General features: G+C 29.8%; 4 protein-coding genes across 4 annotated transcripts; 1 reads left to right on the top strand and 3 right to left on the bottom strand.

The window, feature by feature from the left end:
- On the bottom strand, nt 1-653 carry LOC108831909 (protein MIZU-KUSSEI 1; the record flags this gene model as incomplete). Its single annotated transcript, XM_018605409.2, is given in 1 exon segment — nt 1-653. A coding segment is annotated over 1 exon segment (576 nt), but the record flags the coding sequence as incomplete, so codon positions are not given.
- A 947-nt stretch (nt 654-1,600) lies between these two features.
- Nucleotides 1,601-2,232, bottom strand: LOC108835214 (non-specific lipid-transfer protein 1-like). Its single transcript, XM_018608495.2, has 2 exons — nt 1,882-2,232; nt 1,601-1,793 (listed from the first exon to the last, which is right to left on the bottom strand). Exons 1-2 carry the CDS (start codon nt 2,210-2,212, stop codon nt 1,777-1,779), a joined length of 348 nt encoding a protein of 115 aa, XP_018463997.2. The 5' UTR covers nt 2,213-2,232; the 3' UTR covers nt 1,601-1,776.
- A 10,720-nt stretch (nt 2,233-12,952) lies between these two features.
- LOC108850985 (protein VACUOLELESS GAMETOPHYTES) lies at nt 12,953-13,441 on the top strand. The gene has a single exon (XM_018624425.1). The coding sequence runs from the start codon at nt 12,953-12,955 to the stop codon at nt 13,439-13,441; it is 489 nt and encodes a 162-aa protein (XP_018479927.1).
- A 5,048-nt stretch (nt 13,442-18,489) lies between these two features.
- LOC108830254 (uncharacterized) lies at nt 18,490-19,049 on the bottom strand. The gene has a single exon (XM_018603859.2). The coding sequence runs from the start codon at nt 19,021-19,023 to the stop codon at nt 18,766-18,768; it is 258 nt and encodes an 85-aa protein (XP_018459361.2). The 5' UTR covers nt 19,024-19,049; the 3' UTR covers nt 18,490-18,765.
- Between the last annotated feature and the right edge of the window lie 1,178 nt (nt 19,050-20,227).

Raw genomic sequence — 20,227 nt, 5'->3', positions numbered from 1 at the left:
GGTCATGGACTCCAACTTCTTCAGCATCACTCTCGTCTCCTCGCTGGCGCTCCTCCTCACAGCAAACCCTAGCTTCCTCCCGTTGCAGAACATGGTCCAAACCGGCACGGATCTCAGTAGGCAAGACTTCAGCTCGGGTCTGGTCGGACACTCGAGAGCCACGCGGACAAGACCCGAGCCCATCTCGTGAACGAGCTGGCTCGTGGCGATGGATAGCTCGAGGAGGAGGAGGGGTTTGGCGGAGAGACGGTCGTGCTGGACGCAGAACCACACGTGTCCCTTTCTCCTCCCGAAAAGCGTGCCAATCACCATCGTCTTCGAGGGTCTCGGCGGCTGCGTCACGGCGGGGAGGTAGTCGGAGTCGTCGTCGGCGGCGGCGGCGGCGGAGAAGGATGTGGCCTCGGAGGAAGAGGCGGAGGTAGATGCGGAGTCTTGGACGTCGATGTCGTCTCTGAGGGAAGTGCTGAGACGTTTCTTGGAGACTGGTCCGGTTGATGGCGACGACGCGGTGGTTGGATTCGCCGGAGGTGAGACGCACGGGAGGAGGTAGCGACGGAGAACGTCGAGTTTAGTCATCCTTCTTTATTCTTTCTTCTTCTCTCTCCCTCTCTTGAAAAGGGTCAAAGAGAAGTGTCGCAGAGATAAGTCTCTGTTTCTTTGTTGCGTGCTTTTTATAAAGAAAGGCGGGAGACAAGAGAATATCCGCTGTGGCTTTGACTGGTTTGACTGTTATTACACGTGGATTTTTGTATACTTGCCACGTGGAAAGTGTTGAAAAGATTCTATTTTTCGATGTACCGAAAGCTTATTGGGTAGAATGGGGCTTTTTCTTTGGCACGTTTGTTTTTTTTTTTTTTTTGAAACACTTTGGCACGTTTGTTAAACCCAACATTTAATGACTTGAATTCAATTTTTGTTTCTTTGCTATGTGTTAAACCGGTACGGTTTTCTGCACCACATTTATTTATTCATTCACTGCCTGAATGTTCGGAATTGATAGTAAAGGGAGTTATGTTGTGTGGATTTCAAGAAAATTGGTCACTAATGTTAATTGTGTCTCACTTTGAAAAAGACACATCATAGTACTACTGCAACTTTTTGTCATGAGTTAATGCTTTTATTTGTCAGTAAAATTTAAACAACTACTCTCTCTCCATTGATATGAAAATTATCAATTAACACGCAAATATAAAACAACCCTAATAAAGTAAAAAAAAATACGAGAATGCACATGTAAGTATAACTATTATGGGAAATTTACAAAAAAAAAAAGTATAACTATTATGGGAGATTTTTTGGTGACTGAGTGATGACAGCTTAAAATAATGTGAGTATTGCCGACGACAATACTAATTCAGAGTCTATTTACCAACAGTAACTTGTTAGTGTTTTATGACTGTTGGAAATTCATAGTCTACTTACATATATGATCTTAGTTTAGCCCCTATGTTATTGTACTCATGATTATTCAGTCTAGAAAATTTTAAGACTTGTTTTTCATAACTTTAATAAACATGAAGGAATTTTCGTTTATATTAATATTGTCTAAAACAAATGTTGTGTGTATATATATCAGATCATGTCACAATATCGGACAGAGTAAAACAGAAAGACGTTTTATTCATATATTGCAATAGATTATGCATATTCATATATAGTCCAACAACATATTCATAGTTCACATTTATCCTCTACGAAGGTAAGTGAAAACATTTATTCTAAAATCTCAAGAACATCTTATCATTTTGATCTTAAAAGATCCAAGAGGTTGACTCTTCATGGAACAATGTAACCTGCAAACACACATAAAGACATTAAAAAGGTAAGTCAAGAAGTTCATATATCATACATTACTTATGAGATTTAGAATTGAATCCATACGTCCACATCGTTTGCCAGCTGGGCGGTTGCGGATGTTACAACGTTTTGGAACAGCGATTGCGACTCCAGGATTGATTCCAGCGTTCTTGGCCAAAGGAGAGAGCATGACAGCACAAAGACAACGAGGGTTGGTTCTAATGAGAGCACCCACTTTGGCACAGCAAACAGGTGGAACCTTACCCCTCGGGTTCTTTGTAGCAGCTAAACACGGGCTTAGGCTAGCCGCGGCTTGACCAATGGGCATAGGACCACACTCACCAGCTGCTTCAATGGAAGCCAATGTGATTAGAAGACTCATCAAAGCTACTGCAATAAACTTACAACACTTCATGCTTCTTGTTTTGTTTTGTTGTGTTTGTGTCTTAAGACTCTTACTGCTTTGATGATTTTTATATAGTAAGCCATGTTTAGTGGGGTGGTTGTGTTTCAGTGACGTGTACGGTTTAGAATGGATCTTCAAATCTTTCTCACTATATAATCATTTGGTCTTTTGTTACTTTGATTTAGATTTCACCATCTGTTAACTTATAAGGACTCGTCTCATGAACAAATGGCCCGCCTCTCACCAATCTACCCTGCCGCATTGGTTATTTATGTATCTTATCTGTAGTTCTTGTCAAATCTTATTTTATTAAAACAGAAATATACATAAATATTACCCCTTAGAGTTACACAATATTTACAAATCCATGCCACTAAAAAACTAAATAATCCTATGTTTAAATAATCTTTTATCTTTTCATGTATTTAGTCATTTCTTAAAATTAATCATAACTCTTAAATTCATTTTGCATTTCAGCAACAATTCATCTATCATTATATATACTATTATAAACATAATTTTACAATTAGTGTAATGACTTTAATAACATCATAAGAGTTTATATTTTAATCCTCACCACCACGATTATAAAAAAAAGAAGAAATATGTTTCATAAAAAAACAAGAAAAAAAGAAATATGACTTATGAGAAAAATGCGACATCGACCAAGGTGTATATAGTCAGTCAACCAATAGAAGAACTTATTTAATTTTGAAAATAAACTTGCATTTTCTAAGCGCGGTCAGAATTTATTAATTAGTTAGAGTATTAGTTTGGAATGGATTATAAAAATTTTGAGTACTAAAATGTTAACAAAACTAGGTGGCGTATTTTAACGAATTTTTTAAAAAGTAGTGTGTTTAGAGAACAAGTTAATTAACCCTTTTTGTTATTGTGAGTATTTGTTTTAAAATATAATCATACCAAAAATGAAAAATGTAGGGTTATACTAGAGGGAGTTTATGAGTAAATGGAGATTTTCATGTTGATCGGTTTACGATTATGAATATATAATTTTCCATTTTTGTAAAATAATTAGCCAACGACTTATGAGATATTCAGCCAACTCCTCAACTCTACCACACATTATAAGTTATATTATCCAATAGCTTTTCAGGTAGACAAAAGTTTTATCGTTTATAACACACAACTAAACGAAAGCTGTATTAGTTTTTAATTGGTCAAAGAGGGTTCCTTTGATTATTTTGATAATCCATTTGTTGATATAAAAGAATTCTTGTTGAAAACCCTAAATCCCAATTGAGAATCTACAAAGACATGGACATGACAAATAAAATATATAAAAATGAATGAATAATAAGATAAATAAACAACAATAGGGTTCGAAACATTTCTACAAATTAGAGTACGAATTTGTCTCTCCGGTCTGAAGAATTCTCCAAAGTAGCTCGTGGTCGACCTAGATCTTTGGTCAAATGGTAAGGGGTAGTATTTGAAATGTCAGCATATTTAGGTTCAATCTATCTGTAATGCGAAACTATATCATATTTTCTTATTCATCTTAATCTGTGATACTGTATTTCGATTATTTGAATATTCGAAAAAGAGTCTACCCGTGGATTACACCTCATCTCTGAGAGTTAAATCCGTGTTTTTAATAGATCCGAGTTTAGCCGTTTTTAAAAAAAAAAAATTCTCCAAAAAAAAAGTTATTACTCATAGCTGTAGAAGTGAAAAAGGTTTATCTTCTATATAACACGACTAAACAAAAGTTCTTAAAGCATTAACATTAAGCAAAAATTTAATGAGTTTCTCACCGTTAAAAATAAGTAGAAAAATGAAAAAAATAGAGAAAAGAAAGAGAGAAGATATGAAATTCTTCCAAACCAAAGACTATACAATCTTTTCCGAGATTTTCTTAACGAGTAAAGTTGTCTATGAATAATCTGTCTCAAACAAAAAAACAATGGGAAGAAAGCACACGAACTTCATGCTTTTCTTGTTGTTCATCCTGTAGATTTGTTTGCTATCCAATATGAAAATTTAGTTAATATGATAACAGTATCAGTCTTCAAACAAATATTTAAAAAATATTTCTAAAATTTTTTAAACAAATCTTACAGTTTCTATATTATTTAAGAATTATGAATAAAATAACTAAACTGTGGATAAAAGACTAAAATTTAGAGAATTCAAATATTAGTCTACCAAAAATGCAAAATGTAGGGCTATACTAGAGGGAGTTCACGAGTGGTGATTTTCATGTTGATCGGTTTATGATTATGAATACAATATACTTTTATAAATTAATAATGTTGGGACTTTAAAATTTTATTAATTTATAGAGATATTAATTTACAAAAAAATTTATTTTTATTCTTTTGTATATTTTTGTTTATTATTTTACCGCGTATATATTAATTAAATTTTAGAAATTTGACTTTCATATTGTTTTATTAAATTAGTTGGTTTATATATTTGTGTTTCACATAACTTATATGTAGATTTCGATATAATTTTACTAAATATTATCAAAATATATTGAAATGTTAAGAAAAAATAGAAAAAAAATGATTCTGAAGTTTATACTTATATGAAATGTATATATATAGAAATATTATGAATTTATGATTTTAGTGAGATCATATATGTACATAAGACTTTCTAAAAATTATTATTTTTTATCGATTTATGTCATATTTAAACCGATTCAATTTGGCAATAAAGAAATTTATTAATTTATAGAGATTATGAATTTATGGAAGCTCAATTGTATATAATTTTCCATTTTATAAAATAATTAGCCAACGACTTATCAGATATTCAGTCAACTCCTCAGCTCTACCACAAATCTAATCTATTAATTTAGGGATTATCTACTATTTGAAGTTCTCATTTAAATTTTGGACTCTTTCATAGTTGTTGCTAGAATATATCATGTCTCCTATACAATGCAACCTACCAACTTAAATTAAACCAAATCTTAACCAATATAGATTAGTTAAACCTAACCAGTAACACTTTTATAATATTTTTGGTTAATCTCTTAATATAATCAGATCATATAAAACTGAACCACTTTTAAATCAACGAGTTCCATATCATTCCAGACATAAGAGAAAAAATATCCGACTCATTTACAACGTAAGTATACAAAGACCGTGTATGCTTATGCTCATTGATCTTCCAAAAACCAAATAATTATGGCATAGACCAACATAGGCTCATGTTCGTATCACTAACTTTACTTCCATATATTTACTCTTCACCTACATCATATCACAACATACACAGTTCTCCAAGAACATGATTTTTTTTGTTCAAACAACCAAATAATGGTGGCATATGGTCAGTAGATTTTTTAAATATATTTTTATATATTACATTTTACGAGACTATGTGTATAAGTTTTTTTTTTTGAAAAAGGGCATAACTATGTGTATAAGTTAAAAGGTAAAAAGTGTGATAAGGCAAATTATTATACTAAAAATGAAAGAAGATTAAATACAAACTAATAACAAGTACAACACAAATTATAACACTATTTAATTCTATATATATTTAATAAAATATTATATATATGTCTAATATGTATATATATATATATATATATAAATGTTACACAAAATATATATAATATTATATACACATATTATATATACCATATATTATTAATTGAAATTTGACAAATCAATTTCCGCCCTTTAGGGCGGGTCCTAATCTAGTTACAAATTATTATCCATAGCTTTACAAATCGACAAAAGTTTTTTTATCATTTATAACACGAATAAACGAAAGCTCTAGTTATCTTCCACATTAATTCTAAAAAAAGAAGAGTTATAATATAACACAATGTTTGAATTGGTCTAAGAAGTACTCCTTTGATTGTTATTATTATTATTATTATTATTATTATTATTATTATTATTATTGCAAGTGTCTTTATTTCCAATTTTCTCTTATTATTATTTTGAGCACAAATAAAGTATTCCTTTGATTGTTATTATTATTATTATTATTTTATTATTATTAATAGACCCCAAGAAAGTATTCCTTTGCTTATTTTGAAAATCCATTTTGTTGATTTTGAAATCTACTCTCTGCCTAATGATCAATTAACAACGGGACCGACTAAAAAATATTTTTAAAGTCTGTAATACTCGTATGTGCCCTAGCTACCTTTATATTATGCGAATGTTAATGTAATTATTCATATCTAAAATAATTAGTCAACGACTTGTGAAGATATTAAGTCAACTCATCTACTTTTCCACACATACACGTGAAATTTATTAATCACAATATATATATATATATATATATATATATATATATATATGAGTTTGAATTTCATTATCAAAGTGAGAAGAGTTTGCACTCATACAAAAGAAAGAAAACTTGAGGCCATTCCAAGCCAAAAAAAAACAGAGAAAAGCCTATTATGAGATTGGAGTAGTCAAAGAACAGTCGAACTTGAGCCACACTGTACAAATATATAGTTTGTAACAACACGACTAAACGAAAGCTCTTGTTATTTCTTAAGCAACACGACTAAACGAAAGCTCAAGTAGGGGTTCCAAGTAAAAGAAAAAGAATGTTTAATTTTTGATACACCAAACGGTCCATGCTGATGTCTACGATATTATCACGGAAATGTAGGCTGAAATGTTTAGCGTTTCGTCTGAAATGGCACGAACGTTTTTGCTATTATGTCCCATTATGTTTTCTCCATTGTTCATGTTTGCTTGCTTTTGTTTTGTTGTAAAAAAAAATGTACAAAATATTACGAGATGAGCAGAAAACTCTAAAACTGAACCAAACCGAATTTTAAAATTTATTCAAACGGTATACAAGAGTTGATTAACCAGAAGTGAACTTAATTCTTTGCACATGTTCTGAATCAACGGATACAATTAATATATAGAAAATAAGTTTTTAAAACCTATAGAAAGAATTTACAAATATATGAAAATGTTAATACTAAAATTAACTATATTAGCAAAATTGATTTTATGTCAAATATGCTTTATGTTAACTTTGTTACTATATTGCTTTAGATCATAAAACATTATTTTCAGTTAAATGTTTAACATGTCACTACAAGAAAACATCGGTATTCCGAGGGACATACCGAGGGAAAATGAGTTCCTCGGAATTTTCTGACGAAAAATCGAGAAAATACCGAGGAAACCAAGAAATGTGGTTTCCTCGGTATTTTCTCGAAAAATTTCGAGAAAATTGCGAGGAAGACACATTTCCTCGGTATTTTTTGAGGGAATACCGAGGAACAATAGGATTTCCTCGAAATTTCCTCGGAATGTCCTTTCACGGTTGAGAGGTTTGATTTAAAACCCCTTGTTCGTCGAAATACCCTCGAAATATTTCGAGGAAATTTCGACGAAACAAATGATTTTCGGTATTTCCTCGAAATTCCCTCACAATATTCCGAGGGAATTTCGAGGAATAAGGGGTTTTAAACCGAAAACAACGTTTTGCGGATTGAATAACACGTATATAACCTTCATTAAGTGTCTTAGGCAGATTATGAAGTCAAACTTTAGGGTTTTAAACCGAAAATAATGTTTTGCGGATTGAACGGAAACCACACAACATAAGAGAAACACTTATACATTTTAATAAACGTTAAAGGGAATACTTACAATTATTTTTGTAATTGTGTTATTTCATTGTTTATGATCATCTATACAAAGAAACCTCATTAGTATGAATTACATTTGTATAAGAAATGACATAGAGGAAAAAATCGATGTTTTCAAAACCCAAACCCCGTTTCCTCGAAATTTCCTCACAATATTGTGAGGAAATTTCGAGGAACCTGCTTTCAAACCCTGTTTCCTCGAAATTTCCTCACAATATTGTGAGGAAATTTCGAGGAAACATGGTTTGGGGTTTTGAAAACATCGATTTTTTCCTCTATGTCATTTCTTATACAAATGTAATTCATACTAATGAGGTTTCTTTGTATAGATGATCATAAACAATGAAATAACACAATTACAAAAATAATTGTAAGTATAATACTTACAATTATTTTTGTAATTGTGTTATTTCATTGTTTATGATCATCTATACAAAGAAACCTCATTAGTATGAATTACATTTGTATAAGAAATGACATAGAGGAAAAAATCGATGTTTTCAAAATCCCAAACCATGTTTCCTCGAAATTTCCTCACAATATTGTGAGGAAATTTTGAGGAACCTGCTTTCAAACCCTGTTTCCTCGAAATTTCCTCACAATATTGTGAGGAAATTTCGAGGAAACAGGGTTTGGGGTTTTGAAAACAATACTTACAATTATTTTTGTAATTGTGTTATTTCATTGTTTATGATCATCTATACAAAGAAACCTCATTAGTATGAATTACATTTGTATAAGAAATGACATAGAGGAAAAAAATCGATGTTTTCAAAACCCCAAACCCTGTTTCCTCGGAATTTCCTCACAATATTGTGAGGAAATTTCGAGGAACCTGCTTTCAAACCCTGTTTCCTCGGAATATTTTCATTAACCCGGCAATCCTAGCCGCCAAACGTTTCGCGAAAATTAGATTAGAAGATTTCGAGGAAATTTCGAGGAACCTTATTAAATTTTGTGAGGAAATTCCGACGGACAGTGTCCGTCGGACGTCTCATAAATTAGGTTTTACGTTCTTCTCTTCCCCATTTCTCTCTGCCTCTCCTCTCTTCCTCTCCTCTCTTGCGCGGCCTCCTTCCTCTCCTCGCTTCCTCTGCGCGGCAAATCCCCTCTCTTCCTCTCCTCTCTTCCTCTCCTCTCTTCCTATCATGTAAGTTCATCTCTCTTCTCTTCCTCTCTTTATAGATCGATTCTTTGGATGTTAGATCTCGAAATTTAGGTTGTTAGAAAGGAAATTCTAGGATTGAATGGATAGCTTAGGATTTTCAAGTTTGGATTGTTGTTTGGATTGTTGTTATATATTTTTTTAGTTCTTTTGTGTTTTGGGTAAAATTCAAAATGTTTTTCATGTTTTAAAACGTTTTTTGATTTTTAAAAATGTGTATATGATTTTTTAAAACGTTTTTTGATTTTTAAAACGTTTTTTTTATTTTAAAAATGTGTATATGATTTTTTAAAATGTTTTTGAATTTTTAAAACGTTTTTTGATTTTTTAAAACTATTTTTTTATATATTAAAACTATTTTGTACTTATTAAACTATTTTTATATATTAAAACTATTTTTGTAATTATTAAACTATTTTATATATATATAAAACTTTTTTGTAATTATGAAATTGTTGTTTTATTTTTTTTCGATTTATTTTGTGTTTTGGTTAAAATTCAAAACGTTTTTCATGTTTTAAAACGTTTTTTGATTTTTTAAAACGTTTTTTGATTTTTAAAAATGTGTATATGTTTTTAAATACGTTTTTTGTAATTACTAAACTATTTTTTATATATTTAACCTCTTTTTTATATATTTAAATTATTTTTGTAATTATTAAACTATTTTTATATATATTAAAACGTTTTTTAAAGTTTACAGTAATAATAAAACGTTTTTTATAAATTTTAAAAATATTTAAAAACCTTTTTCTATATTTATAAACGATTTGTAATTTTTTATAAATATATATATATATATATATGTATAAATCATGTATACTAAAAACTATATATAGTAATTATTAAACTATTTTTTTATATATTTATATTTTTGTGATTAAAAACTATTTTGGATTTTTAAAATTTTTATTTATTAAAACTAATTTTTAATATATTTTAATTTGTACAATTTTGAATAATATTATCTAATATATTTTCAATTTCAATTTTTATTTTATATTTTATATTTTCGAATTTCATTAAAAAAATTAATATTTTTTTTTATTTATTTTTTTGAAAATTCTGAGGAAAGGGTTCTCTCAGAATATTTCGACGACCACGTCCGTAGGAAAATTTTGAGGACTTTTGTGACGAACTCTCGTCCTCACAATTTCCTCGGAATTAATGTTCCTCGAAATTCCGTCAGAAAATTTCGAGGAAATTTCGAGGAGTTTTTTTCGAGGATCTTTTTCCTCGGTATGTCGTCGGAATACGGTTATTCCGACGATATACTGAGGAAAAAGTCCCTCAGTATCTGCGTGTTTTCTTGTAGTGTGTCACTCAAGCTCAGTCCTTTTTCTTTTTCTTTTTCTATTGTGAAAATTGGAACCTAGTCCTTGATCATTAAGAAAGGAAATATTTACATATGAGAAAGAGGCAAAATTGACCATCACGGCATATCAGTCAGCTAAACTACTCAACCACTCAAAGTTATTACTCGTTGCTGTGCAAGTGAAAAAAGTTTATCGTCTTTATAACACGACTAAACAAAGTTCTTAAACATTAACGTTGATAAATTTTTTTAATGAGCTTCTCACCACAAAAAATAAATAGAAAAATAAAAATAGAGAATAGAAAGAGAGAGGATGTGAAAATCTTTCAAACTAAAGACTATACAACCTTTTCAGAGATTTTCTTTAGGTGTAAAGTTGTTTATGAATAATCTGACTCAAACAAAAAATGGGAAGAAAGCACACCAAATTTTATGCTTTTCTTGTTGGTCATCCTGTAGATTTGTTTGCTATCCAATATACAAATTGACTCAACAGTAATATAACAACAGTATCAATCTACATTATACATGCACAAAACTTCTAGGTGGGAAATGCTTTTTTACAAAAAAAAAAAAAACTTCTAGGTGGGAATGTAACACAACAAAAAAGAGCCTAAATGACCATTATATGATCAGTCAACTATCTAAATCAACTAAACTGATCGACCTTTTCTACCGAGTTGAAAAATTTGTAAAAAACATCTCAACTAAATTTCAATAATTTTTCATACCTAAAATTTATGTTACCCAGTTTAATAATTTATCTAATTATTTTAATATACTAACTTTTAAATGTTTGTTATATTAATATTTAAACTGTCTTTATTTTATCAACATTATTAGTAAGTTCCAAACGAATATTAAAAAAATCCCAAAAATTAAAGCAAATCTAAAAATTACATTTTTTTTGAAAATTTCATTTTTATTTACCTTTTAGGAATAAAATAACTAAATTATGGATAAAAAATTTAGAAATATTTAAAAACTTAATTTGAATGAAAAATAAATTAGTAATGAATTTAAGAAAACAAATTAAATTTAATATAAAAATTAAAAATAAAATTTAATTTCAGTTTATCCACAATTTAGTTACATAAAATTAAAAATTAAAAAGATTTGATTTTGGAAATGTTAAATCATATAAATTTTAATACTATTATTTTAAATTTAAATGAACACATTTTAGATACTTATATGAATATAATTCAGATACTCAGTTAGAATATTGTTTTGGATGGTAGAAAATTCTGGGCATTAAAATTCTAAAAAATTTAAATGGCGTATTTTAATTATTTTAATAGAAAATTTAGATGGCTTATTTCCATTTTATAAAATAGTTAGCCAACGACTTATCAGATATTCAGTCAACTTCTCAACTCTACCCCACATTATAAGTTATTATCCATAGGACCATAGCTCTACAAGTAGACAAAAAAGTTTTAAATATCGTTTGTGACACACAACTAAACGAAAGCTATATTAGTTTTGAATCGGTCTAAGAAGTGCTCCTTTGATTATTTAGAAAAACCATTTGTTGACTTTTAAAACTTTATTAGCCTAAGAGCATGTTTATCAACAAAATTCACTTGAAATTTCTTAAGCATTAATGGCAGGCCCCATCATAATCAAATATTTTAATATAATTTCTACATTTTTCCTCTAATCATTCATGTATAGATATGTGGATTAAAAACTTTTCATGCTTTTCTTAATTAAGATATGTTCTTTGTATTTTCTTTTTTTAATTTAATTTTTTAATTTTATTTAATCTAAGATATGTAGTTAAGAACCACCTATAAACATGCTCTAATGATCCATGAACAATGACAATGACCGACTAAAAAATTATTAAAATCTGTATTACCCGTAGGTGCCCTAGCTACCTTTTCATACGAATGTTAATGTTATTATTCATATCTAATTTATTCAGTCAACGACTTGTGAAGATATTAAGTCAAGTCATCTACTTTCCAACCTTTTCAGAGATATTCTTTACGAGTGTAAATTTGTCTACGATGAATATTTTTTTCTTACTATAATTTATTTTGAGAAGCTCAATGCTGATGCCTTAGGTATATCCCAAGAACCAAGAAACTAATTTTTAGTGAAATATATGGTATAAGAGACAAGTATGAAAGAGATCAGAAAGTAAATTAAGAGGGACTATGTGGCAGGTTTGGACCACATTACAAAGAACATGTTTTTCAAGTAGAGTATCGATTTAGGATGGTGAATATCATTTCCAGCTAAAATAATTAACCAACGAATTGTCGAGATATTCTTTAGTAATGTTTGATCGATTTTCAAATGTTTATTTTTTCTCCAACCACACATTAAAATTTGGAGCCTGGCTAAAAAACACGTACGTTTATCAAATTTTTCTTATTTCCCTCGTCATTTTTCTCATATTTCCAACTCTTTACTTTTCCTTACACGTTTCGTCTCTTATTGGACAATATTTTCACTCATTTCAATATTTCATTCTCTCTCTCTCTCTGTCTTCATTGCAATGAGCTACCACTTGATCACCATTTCAGACATTTCGTACCCTGTTATATATATATATATATCAAGGTTTATTCTCTCTAGTTCATACCATTCTCAACAAGCAAAAGAAAGGAAAAAAAAGAAAGAAAGAAAGTTTGAGATATGTCTCCGTCGAAAGCTGAAGCAGTAGTCCAACATATCCATCCATTAACCAAAGTTGACGGGGTTGGCAGGTACATATGCGATGGCTGTAAAACCGAAGGCTCTGGGAGGAGCTACCGTTGCGCCTCCTGCAACTACGATCTTCACGAGTACTGTGCCACGTGTCCCCCTACCCTCGTCAGCCATCTTCATCCACAGCACAAGCTCCGGTTAGTCCACGACAGACGTGGGTGCGACATCTGCAACGAAGCAACCAAGGGGCTGTTTTACCAATGCGAGCCTTGCGGCGTAGACGTCCATCCACTCTGCACCCAGCAGCCTCAGAAAGTGAGCCACGATCGCGAATGTACAAACCAAGGCGAGGTTGAAGAAGAAGCAGAGCATGGTAGAATTAGAAAAAGGGATATAGCGCGTTTTGGCGCTAATGTTGCGTACGCTTGTTTGACGGGGGATGTGATCACTCCGACCATTTCTTATTTCTTCCTTTGAAATGGCATGTTTATAACATCCTGCCACTATACCTATGTCCCTTTTTCTTTGTGTGCACCTATACCTATGTCCCTTATTTCTCTTATCTTTCTCTGTTGGCTTTCTTTTTCGTTTTATGCAATGTAAGTTCTATTGTCAACTGTGTGTTTATACAAATATAAATTAAAAAAAATTTACTTTGGCGGGACAATGTGCAACTAACTGGCAATCTTCAAAAGTGATCGAATGAACACATGTTCAATATTATTGAAAGGACAAACGGAGGAGTTCTTTGGCAGCTTTATGTACGCTTTGAACAGTACCATAGAAGAGAGGAAATAGGTCTGGGGTGATATTCGCTCCAATCAAAGATCTCCTCTATTTCAGAATAAGCCATGTGCAATCAGAGGAAATTTTAACATGGTATTAAAGAAAAGAACATTCAAACTATGTGTTTCAGAAAGAACATTCAAACTATAATGATAGTCAGATTATCACTTAAGGTATGCGTGACTTTAAATATTTTGCGAGATTCTCGTCTTTCGAGGACCTGGGAGTAGAGGTGGACGTTCGGGTACCCATTCGGGTTTCGGTTCAGTCCATTCGGGTTTTCGGGGTTAAAGATTTCAGCCCCATTTGGGTATTTATAAATGTCAGTTAGGGTTCGGTTCGGATCTTTGCGAGTTCGGTTCGGGTTCGGATAATCCATTCAAATTATTTTTAAAATTTTAAAATTCATTATATATTTTAAATTTTCAAAATCTATAAGAAAGATAATATATTACATATAAATTTTAATAACAAATATGTCAAAATACCTAAATTTAACATATATATTGGTTTTCTTTGAATATTTGGACAGAGAATCAATATATATTTAACTATTTTTGATGTTTTAGTATACTTTAGCTATTTTAAACATTTACTTTTTAATATACATTATATCTAAAAATAATTTATATATTTAAGTATATAAATCTATTTCGGATACATTCGGATACCCGAAATACTTTGGTTTCAGATCGGGTTCGGTTTTCATTTTTTAAATACCAAAATTTTGAATCCGTTCAGATATTTAATCAATTTTAGTTCGGGTTCGATGCTACTTTTTCGGATCGGGTTCGGTTCGATTTTTCGAATTCGGATTTTTTGCCCAGTCCTACCTGGGAGGTCATGGTCCACTCTTTACTTGGTACCACAAAGGAGAAAATGTCCTAGTCTGTAAGAAGCGATCAGATTTTGATAAATGACTTTAAAAATTGTAGATACAAAATGTTTATATCTACTAAAATTAAATATTTTCGTAAAATTGATTTCTAGTATTTATTTATGTCATATATGATTTATGTTAGTTTTGTTACTATTCATGCATAAACCTGAAGTTGACTGTCCTGTAAAAAGGGGTTCCTCCAAGTCATAAGTTGAAATAAGATAGCACCAACGCTCCAGAGATCTGCCATGTGTTTTTAAGATAGATTGTTAAGAGATTATACAAAGAGAAATGTCTAGTTAGCTTAGTAAAAAAGAGGTCTAACCTTTGCATCATACTACCGAAGTTTCATAATCTCTGGGGCCATATACAATGATGAATCGCATAATGTTTCTCCAAGCCTCGTAGGTTGCAAAGATCTGCATTACAATAGTCTTACTAAAATACATTTAATAAAAAATTAAAAGATGGTCCAAATTATAAAATAACACATGAAAAAATTCATTATTTCTATTTTAATAGATAAAATAAACTATAATTAAAAAGTTTAAGAAAATAGTATAAAAAATTATTTTTATTTTATAATAAAATCTTAACTAACATTAATTTATAATAATATTAGACTACTAATAACGAAATTAATCAATGCTTCATTTTATAAAAATATTTAAAAACTTTAATAGATTTCGTTAGATTTTTTTGTCAACAGATTTTTATAATCAGAAAATAAGACAATTTTATAAGTGGTTGTTATATATGTCAATTATTTAAGATGTGATATCTTAATGATGCCATATTTTTAATTATTCAAACCTATTTTATAAGCTGGAGTAGATTTAGGGAATATTGTTGTTTATTTTAAATAATTTAATGACAGTGGCACAGTTGTAATAAAGTTAGAAAATTGAAAATGTCAAAAAGTCTTATGTTTTAACAGTTTGCCTGATTTATTTTCTAAATTTATTAATATATTCAGTTATCTTATTATTCTCTAACATTTGTTCTTTTATCTAGTTAATGTAAACAAAGACATTTCTCCTTGTTTTTATATATTTTTATATATTTTTGCTTAATTTTTTCTTATATATTTTTGACTGGTTTTGATTCTTCTTTTTGTAGTAACCATTTTTATTTTTCGTTTTTGTTTATAATTGTTGGGGTTTTGAAAAGGGAAAATACCTTCCAAAACATTATATTTTGAAAATTACATCACTTTTAAGATTTTTGAAAAATACACTTGTTTATAAATGAAATTTACTAAATTATCCAAGTTAACTGTTTATAATTTTCTTATATATATATATTAATAAGTTTAGTAAAAACATAAATAACTATTAAACTATGCAATAAATAAATATTTTAGGAAAAAATTCAACAACAACAATGAACAATAATATACTAATAGAATATACTATAATGATAGAAGACGATCACCTTTTTAGAAACTATCTCTTTGATTCAAACTAGGTATGCCGATTGATTATCCGTCTACTAACTAAGAATGCACGCGGGCAGAGCGATGCCAATACTTCGCTTTTGGCTTCGCCGTCTGTTTGATAATTGTCCTCGTTATTCAGTATGTTAAGAGCTGTGAGTGGAGCTTCTCAGCTCACGCTTCAGTTCCGGCGATGGCGGCTCCGACGGCTCCGGCGGCTCTGGCGACAGCGGCGATCCGGAAGATGAAGTATGAATATTTTAAGTGTTTTTCTTTTTATAACTTAATATTGTAATTACATACCTTAACTCTTATGAATATAGTCAGTCACAACTTTCACTTTTGAGTTGTGAAAACTTGCTTCTCAATACAAAACCAAGGCATGCTTCCAAGGCATCACATGAAATGGAGGCAGAACAAGACTGACTATATTCGTATTGAGGAGCAAGTTTTCACCACTCAAAAGTGAAAGTTGTGACTGACTATATTCAGAAGAGTTAAGGTCTGTAATTATAATATTAGGTTATAAAAAGAAAAAAAACTTAAAATACTCAAGTTTCATTTTTGCATTGTTACATGTTTGGTATTATTTTCTTTGATTTCAAATTATTAGAGCTCCTTCTCCCTTTATTTTTCTAAGACTTTATTTTTGAAATGCATATTTTCATGCGTAATGAAATGGCTTAAACAAACATATATGAGCAGGAGAAGCTAGAAATGAATAAAAGTAGTTAAAAAAACATATATGAAAAAAGAATCAAATGTTAATTTGCTTTACACTTCATCAGATTCTATAGTTTAAACTAACTAAATAACATCCACGACTATAAAGGATGGACATAGCAAAGAAAACACAGTAAAGTTTCAATCTTAGAGAATTCTTCAAAATTTATGAGATTCTTAAAACATAAATATGGTATAGGCTTATAGCAAATACAGACAAAAAGTCATGATCATGGTAGAAAATTCATCAAAATAAATATAGAGAACATGAAAAGGAGTTCCAAATCAGACATTATACACAATTCTTATTCGATTATAAACTGAACGTATAGAAAAATTAAATTACAGATATTGATCTAATAGAAAATGCTACCAAAACCGTATGATTAAGGAATATAAATTTGATTGTAATCTATTGCACAAATTTTCTTTTTGTGAAAAATGAAAAATTAAGAAAATTATTTAAAATATCACAGAAACTTATCAATTTGTTTTAAAATATTATGTTTTTATTTTAAACATATATTATCTCAAACATAAATGATTTCAATTTTCTTTTTTCTTAATTTTTATTTCTAGCTAAATTAGGAAATATCTTATCATATGTAAAAATGTAGTTTTAAAAAAAAATGTGTATATTTCAAATTGTAAATCATAAATAGTATTTTTCAAATTATCCCTTTAAAAATGTAAAAGGTTAAAAATTATTTATTTTAACAACTTATTGTAAAACCTAAGCAGTAGAATCAAATAAGATATCATTATAATTCGTCTATTTATTTTGTCTTCATTTAAATATTTTTATATTTAAATAGATTATTCCATACATTTAATTTGTTTCAGATTTTCAACGTTTTTCTTAAGTACTTTTGATAAAAATAATAATTTGCTCTAATTAATCTTATATTGCTATAAATATTTTAACCTAAACTGTAACATGACATATAAATAAATAGTGCAGTTTAGTGATTTTTAGTATTTGTAAACTTTTTGTCACCTTAAATGATTTTTACCATTCCAACTCTCTTTTTTGTTTTTAAAAGTAGATTTTAACTAACACTAATTCAAATAATTGGCTATTGAATTAGATTTTACTAGCAGTGATCATTCTGTTTTACCTAAAAAATCTCGAATCTCATCTATATATCTATCAGTTTACCTGATTCATTCTCTAATATCACACATCCAAAATTGAATAATTTATTCGAAACAAATTAAATAATTATCAATGTTGCAATAGCAAAGGATAATCATTAGGCTGCAATTGGATTATTGATTTTTAAAATAGAATGATGTGAAATTATTTATTACATTGATTCCAAAAAAAAATTGACATGAATGGAATAGATAAAATAGATAAAATACAAAAAATATATTTCATAGCAAATTTAGTTATGAATGAATATAATGAATTTCATTTTTTTGTTGTATTTCATTCTTATCATTCCTTTATATAATTCCACCAATTCTTTTTATTTTACCAGCCATAAATAGAATGATGTGAAATTATTTATTACATTAATTCCAAAAAAAATTGACATGAATGGAATAGATAAAATAGATAAAATACAAAAAATGATATATTTCATAGCAAATTTAGTTATGAATGAATATAATGAATTTCATTTTTTTGTTGTATTTCATTCTTATCACTCCTTTATATAATTCCACCAATTCTTTTTATTTTACCAGCCATAGTTTCTCACGAGTAAACTATAACATTCATATAGTTTTTATACAATTAAAGGTCTCTTGAAATAAACACATCAAAGCCACGAGACCACCCTTCGGTTAAAATCCCACGATTAGAGAATCAATCTCCCCACCCCGATTATTACATCAGGTTTATTCGACCAGTCCAAGCACTCATAAGAATATCAGACACTAAGCCTAGCCATGTAGTAATTACAAAGTCACGAACCCTTTCCCTCAGGCGCGCATCTTCAGGTTCCTTTAGGAGCGCGTTCGCTTCATGAATCATGTCACGACCCTATGATGAACAGGTGACTGGACAGTCTGGACTCCAGTGGAAGCAGCAAACGTAGTGGTCGTGGTTGTGGTCTTTGACGACGCCATATTGGAAGAAGATCCAAGACCCGACACTTCGAAATCGGATCTCTCGAACCGGCCTGAATCACCCGGTAAACGAACGTAGTAAGAAGAAGAAAGCGACGAATCGTCGCCATAACGGATTTGCATGACGGCTCTGTAAACAAACGGGAGTAGACCCTCCATCTGTGTTAATGCTATGACAGCCCATGAAACAGAACCGATTGGTCTTATAGGAAGATCGGAATTGCCACGTGGTATTTTTTTGATTATGTTGCCGTAACCACACGCTTTCGTACGTCATTGAGTTGTTATATGATATTGAAGGTTAATAAGAGAAGCAACCTTTGAATGTGAAATTAACTACAGGAAGAATCTGAAAGCTACATTCGACCTGATATGAAACCACGGCTGATCCAGTGGATTTATCTTCAACGGATAAATTAATTAAAATAAATAACAATCGTTATGTTTATATTTGTGTGAGGTTTTTAGAGACACTGAAACAAAATGATATGTAGTTCTAAAACGATTTTTTATAATATACTTTTAATTAATGGATTTCGTCTATTTTTTTTTAGAATAGCCCGAGACCGGAGACACAACACATGAGTTAGTTTCTTTTTTTTAGTGTTTCGCATTTTATAAAATCTTCAGATAATGGAAAATATCAAAATATATTTATAAAGATGATGGATGTGTTTGGATTGTTATAGTAACGAATGTGCGATGTCAATACAATGGTTATATGATATGTAGGGTAAATATATACTCCATCCGTCTCGAATTACATGTCGTTTTAAAACAAAATTTTTATTTCAAAATAAGTGTCGTTTTATGATTTCAATGTAAAATTTATTGATTTTTTTATTTTAAGCTATATTTCTACAAAATAAGTGTCGTTTTATGATTTCAATGTAAAATTTATTGATTTTTTTATTTTAAGCGATATTTCTATTGGTTGAAATTTGGTTAGGTGTATTGGTAATGATGTTTTTATCTAGTAGATATATAAACCTAAATGTTTTATTAATCTATATATCGAAATCTAGAACGACAAGTAAAATGAAACGGATAGAGTATATATATATATATAAAATAAAAGAGACTTACGAAGTTTTGGCAGTCCTATGTTACATGGAAACGGAAGCGGGTACGTGGAAGCGGAAGCGTATGGAAGCGCGGAAGCGAAATTTTTAAAAAATTTAGGAAGTGGGTACGCGTTGGAAGCGTATATCCATATATATATATTAAAATATAAGAAAATTTAATATAATTTAGGACTGAAAATCATATGATTTAAACTTAAAATAAAACATTTATTAATTTAAAATAATTTTGAAATGATTTCATATTAAAACTATAAAAATACACATAAATTAAGTTTAAA

The sequence above is a fragment of the Raphanus sativus genome, chromosome 4, assembly GCF_000801105.2.
Source record: "Raphanus sativus cultivar WK10039 chromosome 4, ASM80110v3, whole genome shotgun sequence".
Classification (NCBI taxonomy): Eukaryota; Viridiplantae; Streptophyta; class Magnoliopsida; order Brassicales; family Brassicaceae; genus Raphanus; species Raphanus sativus.
This window is presented reverse-complemented; position numbering and strand designations above follow the sequence as displayed.